The sequence below is a fragment of the Lagopus muta genome, chromosome 2 (genome assembly GCF_023343835.1).
Source record: "Lagopus muta isolate bLagMut1 chromosome 2, bLagMut1 primary, whole genome shotgun sequence".
Classification (NCBI taxonomy): domain Eukaryota; kingdom Metazoa; phylum Chordata; class Aves; order Galliformes; family Phasianidae; genus Lagopus; species Lagopus muta.
Window position 1 is genome coordinate 106,662,457 of NC_064434.1, and position 10,360 is coordinate 106,672,816.

The 10,360-nt window shown below is 42.3% G+C and overlaps 1 protein-coding gene across 2 annotated transcripts in view; it reads right to left on the reverse strand.

Annotated features, from left to right (window-relative positions):
- Positions 1–10,360, reverse strand: part of PSME4 (proteasome activator subunit 4) — a 64,133-nt gene extending 53,773 nt beyond the window's left edge. The window contains exons 1-4 of one of the 2 annotated variants that reach the window (XM_048935219.1): positions 10,066–10,360; positions 4,016–4,156; positions 3,369–3,485; positions 1,931–1,990 (exon numbers count right to left, since the gene is read on the reverse strand). In XM_048935219.1, coding sequence (XP_048791176.1) covers positions 1,931–1,990; positions 3,369–3,485; positions 4,016–4,156; positions 10,066–10,241 — 494 coding nt within the window. In that variant the 5' untranslated portion in view covers positions 10,242–10,360. The remainder of the gene's footprint in view (positions 1–1,930; positions 1,991–3,368; positions 3,486–4,015; positions 4,157–10,065) is intronic. The other variant, XM_048935220.1, reaches the window with a different exon arrangement.

Genomic DNA, 10,360 nt, shown 5'->3' on the forward strand with positions numbered 1-10,360 from the left:
GCTCCATAAGAAACTCATAAAGATTCTAGTTCAAAGTGAATACAGTTCTTGAAAGAGTTAGGAAATGGGTAACGGTTGTTCCAAGAGCAGATAAAGCACAAACCAGCAACGTTCCTAGAGACAATTAAAGAGCTACACAATAACTGTTTGTGTGGCAAGCACATATTCCTCACTATTACATTCTACTGAAGTAAACTATGCCTGCGATGAATCAAAGGACAAAAGAATTTTAAGATACAAATCCTAGAGGCCAGAAATCAATAAATCTTTCACAAGTTTTAAGTCCAATTTGAGCATGCAAGTAAAAGAAAAAGGAGAAAGACTGAGAGGGGTTTCCTTCCCTGTCTTCTGATATCAAGTTCAGAAGGAAGACAGAAAAACAAACCAACAATAAAACCCCAGCAAGCTATTTCTTTAGGGTGGAAGCTTCCATCTAAGATACGGTGAAACCACAGGCTAACCACAGAAAACTTGCCAGAGTCCAGTTGGATGACTACCAGTTAGAAAAGACAGAAAGACTGTAACTGGGGAGAACAAGACATTGCTGGCTATTGTTTTCGTTATCAGTTGAACCAGCTTTCTCTAATCTCTTAGCAGTGGCTTCTGTTCCACTCCTGTTATGCTTTTTACACAAACATTACTACAGAACCTCTCAAATACCCACAATTACTGTGCTAGCAAATTGCTGTGTGCTGCTGCACCATTACCCTTAGCTGGGGACTAAGCGAGCACAGCAGCAAACAACTGCACACATAAGCCACACGGACCAGCAGCACACCAAAGGTATCTGCTATTAATTACCAGTAGTGTTCATTTAGTGAGATAAAAAGTCTTCTCATCCCTCTGCTTTTGCTCCTCCTTATTACCTGAAGGATTAGCATCACATTATTATACCACACCACGTGGATTTGTCACTAATCATCATTTTGGCTCTACGTGATCATCTTCCTCATTTAGCAAGGACGTAATTGTTGTCATTTGTAAACCTATTTTTTTCTGCCTTTTCAAAGAGAAACACATTTCACTTCATACTTCATACAAACTGACACACTGACTCCTACACCATCAAAAAGCAGTAAAAGCACCTCTTTCAATTTCTCATAACAGATTCAGGCCTTAAGGGGCATTCTAAGCCTACAGTGGACGCTCCACTATAAGAGTTGAAGACAACAAAAAGAGCAACCAGCTGGAGCTTCCCAAATGGCATCATTCCAGTGAATTTCCAACTATGTTGGCCCCAAATCAGTATCTTGTTAGTGGAACAAATTTCTTCCAAAAAAAGAAAACCCAACCAAAGAAATACATACACAAATCCAAACCACTGCAATGCTGAAGTCTCTCCCTGATGACTACTTCACTTCCACTTAGATCCCCTAAAAAACTACTTCTGAATTTACGTGTAAGCTAAATCTTCTGTTTGTTTTGGTCTTACTGTGAAAACTCCTAGCAGACCCTACCAACACAGGAGCTCTGTCTCACACTTCACAGTGACAAGGTCATTGCTGACTATTTTCCAGAATCTATTAGCTCACTGCCCAAGCACTTTCCATGATTCCATGGTTTTTAATAGCAAAGTAGACCTGCATGGTGACATGCACTCCTGCACAGATGCTTATTTACCCGTTTTCAGACACTACAATTACTCAAATGTAAAATTCATCTTTCATTTGACCCTTCAGATACATATGCTGGTTAAATTAGTTAGCATATAGCCACTTGATCAGCCACTTCACACACGCTATCTTGTTTCCCAATTAGAAATGCTTACATACAGTGCGACATTCTCATAAACAGTGGTGTAATGTTAACAGTTGGTTTTCCAATACATTATTTACACAGAAATTACACCTGTGTGACAAGTGTTACGGTCTAACAGAACATGCAGAAGATTACACATCGGCCAGAGCTGAACAAAAAAAGTCATTCTTACCACCTATGTAATACATTTAGCACAAATGTTTTAGGTGAAGACATGCCTGGTCGATATGAACTGAATGTAAAAAAAGAATAAATAAAATTAAGACAGTAGTTAAATTATCAGCTATGTATCAAATTAACTCAGCTTTTAAAAATCTCTCTTGACATCCACCAAAAAGATACCCTTCGAAGTTGGCTTAAACAAAATGAAAAAGCACCGTATGAGAACAAATCGCACTGCATATGAGGTCTAGAGGCGCTACTCTTAATAAAAGCTAGATGTTTCAGACAGACATCCCAACAGCTATCTTTGTCCCAGCTTCATTTTCCCTCCCTCTAAGCAGAAGTCTCCCTGCCACCATACCAGCCTCTCGCACAGTAAATGAACAGCGACCAGTCAACACCCCCACAGACAGTTAAGGCAGGTGCTGGCATATGCATGAAAGGATCAAACTGGAAAAGGCTCTGCTCCTTTTTCACTTTCAAGCAGTATCTACAGTAAGCAAAATAACACAGGTTTGTAAGATAGTTCACTAGCAACATTATTTTTCCATCTATGTAGCCAGCAGACATTAGTTAAACAGCATTAAAGCTCTGTAGCAAATTACAAAGCTACATGCACTTTCTGCTTGTGTCACATACCAGCAATAGGATCTTGCATTCAGCAAACGGAATCAGTGACAAGACTTTAATATTGACAGGAAGAAAGCCATTTTTAAAGTAAATAAGGACTTTCGCTCACTTTTATGTGAAGTTTCAGTTCAAATAAGCTGAATTATCTATATAATATCTTTTGTAATATGCAGCGCAGGACCTCCTCTAATTGAAATTACCACTAAAACTAATTTTGGCAATCTGGCAGACGGGGGGGGACTGGCAGCTCAAAGAAAGCAGAAATAAAGTTTTTATTCTTAAAATCTGCAAACCATTCCTCAAACTCTTAACTGAGTTACAGACTGATGTATCTATACCGTACCATCGCTTGGGATGTGCATGCTTACTTCTTACAGAAGGCATCTCACTATTCTCATACACATTCTGATCTACATCTAGAGCACAGACACAGGGAATGCTTACAGTGCATTTATTTAAAAACAGTTCCATCTTTTATTCCCCCACATCCTTATTGTGTTAATACACGGAACAGTAGTCAGTTCACCTACATACTGTTTAAAATGTCAACATTAGCTCTGTTAAGCCGTGGGTTATTATCCCAAAGCAAGTCGGAGACCCTCACTTCAGAATATTTAGTGCTGAACTTGATTGCATTCAGAAGAAAGAGCATAACAAATACAAGTTATTGGCAGAAGGATACACACGATTTAGCACAGCCCTACATGCAACTACTGAAAGGCAGATCATTGAAATATCAACCAAGTATCTTTTTTAACTGTACTTTTATGTATCACAGGAACTTATTGCCAGTCAAATGTTTCAAAATGCAGACTTACTTGGGAAACCAATTTAATCCAAGATGCTCTGTTTTGGAGTATAATATCCTTTCCAGCATTTCGCAGAGCGGTCTCCACGGTAACTCTAAATCATCCCTGGACAGCAGTTCTTTTTTCCTAATAAAAGAAATACAGCATTTTAGGATTAAACATCTACACGGAGCGCACACCAGAACACCCCAGACCAGGAATGCTGCTCTGAATCACACTTATCTTCAGCATTTGGCACACTCTGCAGGAAGGTCAGGCAGCAAAAAACAAGCCACACATCATTTCTGCATGAACTCAAGCTGTCAAGATCTCCAGCAAGAGTCTGAGTAAGTGAAATAAACATTACTGAGCTGTGAGACAGCCTTCGCCTTCTCTCTGTCTCAGATTCAGTGTTAACACTTAGCTCTCTGATGTTTGCTTTTTTGTAACGTGAAACAACCGTCCTCCTTTTACTCACATGACCACCAGTATGGCTTTGAAAGAGGCACGGCATTCACGTAATGCAATCTCTTAAACCAAGACCATCTGTGCAGAGAAGGTTAAGTGCAGCAACAGTAGAACACACTATTACATTAAAGTACAGAATATGAAGCAAGTGAATTGGATCAACTGCTTAAAGAAGAAAATTTCAGTAGTCAGCAGAATTCTGTACTTACTTTAACAGGTTTATCAACAGGCGTGCAAAACCTTGCATCATGCTGATCTCCAGCTTTGGGATTGTTATCAACTCATACAACAATTTGATAAAAAGCACATGATCTTCTTTGCTAAATTTTCTCCCATACAACCGAATATACCTAAAAAGAAACCACAACATGAGTAAGCAATATTCTTAAGCACGTTCATTTTATCTGAGACCAGCTCTTGCTACTCAACATACCAAAGTGAAGCCCATCTCACACATCTAACAAACAAGAACAGAATCAAAGAAAACCATGGGAATATTTTGACAACTGAAATTAACTATGGGAAAAAAAAAACCCAACAGACTGACAAATAAAGCACTCCCTACCCAAATGTCCAGACTGGATCTCTGGCATAGTCTGACTGCTCTTCTATACATACAGTGCTCAGAAATTAGAATAAGCCTCTCAAGAAAACCTGCTTTATAATCAGTGGCAATCCTAACAGTCCATCTCAGATTTCTTTTTGCTGGCTGAGAAGACAAGGCAATGATGTACCTGCAAGGTGCAAACCTGAAAGTGTTAGTAATTACTAGCAAGCGGAATTCCTAATTACTACAGGCTCCTCTGTACTCACAATTTGTGTTGCTTCTCCTATGGGAGAAATTGGAATTTAACCAATCTTGGTTTAGCCAGCCTAAAACCAATTTTAAAATCTGAAAGAGTTATATAAAACCAGAAGTGTGCTAAAAAGCAGTTACATATCAAAAGCACTATTTGTTTTCAAGCTAATGATGTAAAGGAAACATTGCTTAAAATAAATAACCAGAAAGAACAAAGACAGTTTACTGCCTTCCAAGATTCCAGAAACAGCATAACATAATGTTCACACCAGATACCACAAATACAAGGGTTGTATTCTTTCACCTCAGCCCAAAATATACTTGCTACCTAATTTAGTCCCTCTATATTCCCACATATTTAATTTCTTAAAAAAAAACACAACAAAACCCACAAAACAAAACCACCACAACTGTCCCAAGCAGCTGTACTGCACTCATTTTCAGCTGGAGAACTTTAAGGAGGGGAGAGGCCACAACATAGAAACTACTTTAAAACGGAGTTTCAAGTGAAGACCAAACCTGACACCTTCCAGCATGGCTAACCAATGTTTTCAGACGCTTGCTGCTGCTGTGCTTCACTGCTATCTCCCTTATAATCACTATTTTTTAAAGCCAGCTTCGGAAAAGGTGCTTGCTATTTCCAAGCTGACACTGAAGAAAGGAATACACTTAAATTCATAGAAGTTAAATTCATAAAATTATGCTAGAACCATTCTAAGGTCCTTTTTACAGCCCCAGCAGAGCATTCTGCACTTCACACAGCTATGAACTGCTACCCACCTGAGAAGTGCACTCCCTTTTTATGACTGCTCCAGCTACTCTTAAACAGTCACACCAATACAGTGTCCTCTGAGCAGCTGTTAGACAAAATGTACAGGACACCAACTGTGAAAGCAACAACGTGGGGTGAAGCTTACTGGTTATTTTTTGTTTAAGGTTCAGTATAGCTTGGATTGATCTGTTTCTAAGTACACAGCGGCGAAGCTTCGAGGCTCTGCTCTGGTAATGTGAAGAATGCCAGCCCTCACAGTACTTATTTGGTATGTGGGACAGCACACTACACAGCACAGCGCTGGAGCTGCTGCAGGAAAACGTTAGGGAGGAAACACTGCTGAAAAAGACCTGCTGAAGGGAATACTTGGGTCGTACATGCTAAATAACTTCAGATGGGCAACCATAAGCAGACACTGACCTAAGAAAGAAAACAAAGTTAGCTGCCTCCATTACTGAATTTGTTTTCCAAAACTGACTCCTCCAGCACTGCAAAATGTGGTCGATTACTGGATCTGTTTGACTTTTAAATGCTTCGCTCTCCTCCACAAACACTAAGGCCTCACTGAACTGGCAGTGGGAAGCTGTCCAGAGGAGTTCAGCCCTCTGAACACAGCACACCCAGCACACCCTTCACAAGGTGCCACAGGAGCACCTGGGGTTTGGACTCAACAGCCTGATGACTTTTTTCTACTCCACCACTTCCTCAATTTAAAACTCTCTCACCTCCTGCTCATCTTACCCAAAGCCTGTTCCCTTGAATAGATACATTCAGGGAAAAAAAAATAATCCCCTTGCTTTTTCCTTTTTCTTTTCCCTCCCCCCATTCATCCTCCTCCTGTTTCCTTAGAACATGCAGTGGGAAAAGGAACACACAGAGCAGCAAGGCTTGGGCAAACCAGCAACAGTTTTCAAAGAGGAAAAACAGCCTGCACAGGACGACTCTCACTTCTTCTTCCCTGTCAAATTCATCAGGGGATTTGCCTTAAATGAGCAGCGTTTTCATTCACGTCCAACACAGAAGGAAACAAATGAAATAGAAGCAAACTGTGTCCTCCTCCACAGGCCCTTAAATCACGTGGATCAGAAACAGCACCCACCTACACAGCAGCTGAACACATACACTTTGCACTCATGTAGAACTGCAAACACAAAGAGTCTTCTGAAAACAATAGGTGACAACTGTTTTTCGCCCTTAGCCTTCCTTTACTTCCCTTTATCAAAAGAGAAGGAGGCTGGTCAACGCGATGACCGAATCCCAAAGCAATTCACCTACAGGAGTGTGCTTCCCTCACAGCGTATGTCTGATAAATAACCCATATTAGCAATAACACTAAAGGCTCATTTCACTGTGGAACAGAAGCTTCTGAAATCAAGCTCAGCCTCTAACAACTTCCACGTTGTTGTCTTTCAATCATAACACACACATCTCCAGACATTTGCCAGCAGCAGTTCTACTACACCAAGTGCTATTTAATTAAGAAACTGAGGGGAAAAAGTGCGAAGAAATGTACAGAACAGAAAGATGTCACTTTGCTGAGTTACTTGAAGCCAAACTGCTCCCACAGCTACCTGCAAAAAAAAAACTCATTAGGAACTGAAAATTCTCTTTGCAGTTCCATCTTTCCTGCGCTGAGTGTCTCTGAGCAAAAAAAAGAGACCAAAACTCAGTTCCCTCCCCCTCTATAGGTATTAAGTGCCCAATCTCTCACTCCACAACTACAATAGGCCTATTTTTAGGAAATGGACTCTCGTATCAAGTGGACATCCTAAATTATCCTAGAAGTTGGCTGCCCTACTGGAGTTAAAAATTACCTTCACTTATGAAGCTGAGTAGAGCACTCTCTTGAATTCCTAGCTATCTGCTTTCGCTTTCTAACACATAGGACAGCATTACAATTGGCCTAAAACTCGGGCTTTGGCAAACTGCATTGAAAATAGTGACTCATGCTCACTAAAACTACTCCAATCAGATGTGTGTGTACACCATACATGCACATAACCATTGCGTACCCAAAATGAAGGCTTATATTTTTCTGTTAACGATGGGAGGGAAACAGGTAGGGATAAAAAAAAAAAAAAAAAGATTTATATTGTGATAGCAATTAAAATACTTCAGCAGATCCCACTGAAAGGCCATCATCCTTGCTGTGCCCTATCATCCAAAACAGCTGAGATACAGTTTTGCATACCTGACACCTAAATGTTATTTTGTAATAGACAAACACATAGGTGCCATCGTCAGGCACAGAAGCCCTTCCCTCAGCTCTAAAAACTCCACCCTTACCTATTCAAGCAGAAAGCACAGAAAGATATTTGCGTGTTTTTCAGGCTGCAAAGTCAACTGAACGTGCTTAATTGCTCATACTGCATTAACGTGCACATTTACAGGCTATGCCCTAGAAGAAAACCTATTTAGTTTCAACATGAAACGTAAAGAAGTGAATAAAATTGAAACGGCAATCTATTTTTGACCTATAAAACAACAGAAGTATGATGCAAGTCCATTTAAACAAATGATTTTGATGCAACGTGTTCTGTTGTCGTCGGTTTGTTGGGTTTTTTTTGGACACTGTAGCAAGTTATACAACAGCTGACATTTGGTTTTCTGCTTTCACAACAGGATTAGTGTTTTATAAGATAGAGATTTTACCAGCCAAAGTCTGGGGGTAATGATTGCTTTTGAATGCCAGTCTTTGAGGCAAGCACTTTCCCTTGCACAAGAAGTCTCACTGAGTCATAAGTTACTTAAGTGGCTGTCTTTGCAAGAGAAAGCTGTCTTGCTACACTCCGTATACACATTCCACCAAAGCAATCCATTTACATGACTTACTGTTATGCATAAAATGCAAATTACGCAAATTAGACTATAGACTTCTTATCTGATAAAGGCCGTTTTTGCTCTTTCCCCTGTTCCTCCCCCACCTCAGTCCATGACATCAGCAAGACGAGAAAGCTCCTTTTAAGATAACAATGTGCAAGTCATGCTCTCAACTGCTGAGAGTATAGGAACTAAAAGACCTCAGGGTCAGCTGTGATGTCAAAGTAAGGCAACAGAAACCGATTTCAAATTTTTTAATTCCCAAAAAGATTTGTGTTCCACTTTCATTCTTTGTAGCCCACAGGGTTCATTCACAACCGCGTGAAGTTACAGAGCACCTGAGAAGGCACAACAACACGAGTGCACACACCTCGTGTCTTTGGTAGAGTGGGTTTTTCTCCTGGCTTATTTATGTCTATGTACATCTTAAAATGCTTGCATTAGCGTTTTAAAGTGTACGTGGAATAAAGACACGTCAGACATGACTGAATTATAGATGCTGTGAGAATACTGGCCTTTCTGATTCAGGTATCTGCAGCAACCAAGCAAAGCAGAAACCTTACTACTATGAAGATCCATTGCACTCTCCCACCAAAAAAAAAGTTAAATTCATGACAGTTGGTGAGCAGGGAGAAAGGGACTAAGCTGACACTGAGATGAACTATTTGCTATCAACAGACAACAAAACTTAGATTTTCTAGTCATCCTCCTATAATTTGATATAGGTAGGAAATCAGAACACAACAGAGTTGGGAAATGTTTCATCTAGGCCTAAGCTGTAATAAAAGCATTTAAGCCCACAGAAGAACTCTGTCAAGTTCAGCTGAGCAGCAAAACACCTCTCATGTTCAGCACAGGCTTATTTTTAAACCAGCGCCACTGTTTCCTTCCCTGCCTGTGACCACATGTGCTCCAAGGCTTGCCTACTGCATAGAACAAGCCAGAAAGAAATCTTTGGACTAAGAGGCATCAGACAAGTTGCACAACACACAATGAATTCAAACTTCAAAGAGCAGGTGGGAAACCACAAATTAGAGCCTCCTGATTCATAGAGTGGCACAGCGGCAGCTCTCAGCAGGTTAAAATCAGTGCCCTGAAGCCTGAACCGCTAACGGTCGCGGCGCCGACAGGACGTGGGGCAATTCTAACACAACCCCACACGATTTTAAAGGATTTACGTGCCACGTTTAGCCGAGGTGCCTCACGCAGACCTTTATCTTCGTAAGAGCTGTCGTGGCTTACTTCAGCTGGATTAGCATGTGGAGTTCTACCACAACTCCAACGAGGCAACTGAAAGCAGTGGGAGCTCCCTGAGGTTGGGCGGGGGGGTCACGAAGCAGGGCTGAGCTGCTTCCAAGCAGGTTAAACTGTCACATAGCAAAACCAAGCGAGTCATTTTGAAACCATCGACGTAGCTCTATCTAAGAATGCCTCCTGGCAAACACGGGCAGCTCCGTACGTACACACCGAACATGCAACGCAGGATCCCTATCGATCTACAACGAGATCAAAAAAAGGGCAGAAAGGAGAATTCCACGAGAGGCTCTCTGGACTCTGTAAGCACACAGCTCGTCATTCCTGGCACAAATACGACTTATAACTACGGAAACGCGTTTAACAACGAAGCCAGGGCGCTAAGCACGGCACAACTCAGCAGAGATAACGCCTCGCTCGGCCCGCTCGGAAAGGCGAGAGGTCACACAGGTGGCCAAGCAGGCAGCAAGCAACCAAACAAAGACCAAATAGCGCTCTGGGGCGAAATAACCAGCTGAGAAAAGCCAGCTCGATCCGCAGCGCTCGCAACGTTCCGGGCCGGCTTTGTCCCGCCGCCCTACGCCGCCCAAACCCCCCCGGCGCCGGGCACTCACGTGGAGAGCTTCCTGGTCCAGAAGAGCCCTCCGGGCCACAGCTCCTGCAGCTGCACGGCCCGCGCCAGGTTGCCTTTGATCTGCGCGAGGAAGCGGTCCGCCTCGGCCTCCAGGCGCTCGCCGTAGGGCAACAGTTTGTTGTAGACGATTTCCTTCTGCGGCGGCGGTAGCTCCATGGCCGGTCCTGCGCCTCCTCCCGGCCCGCCGCCGCCGCCTTCCAGCGCTCCGGCAGCGGCGTGCCGCGTCGGCTCCGCCGCGAGAGAGCAAACGGCCGACGACCGCCCGCCCCGCTCGC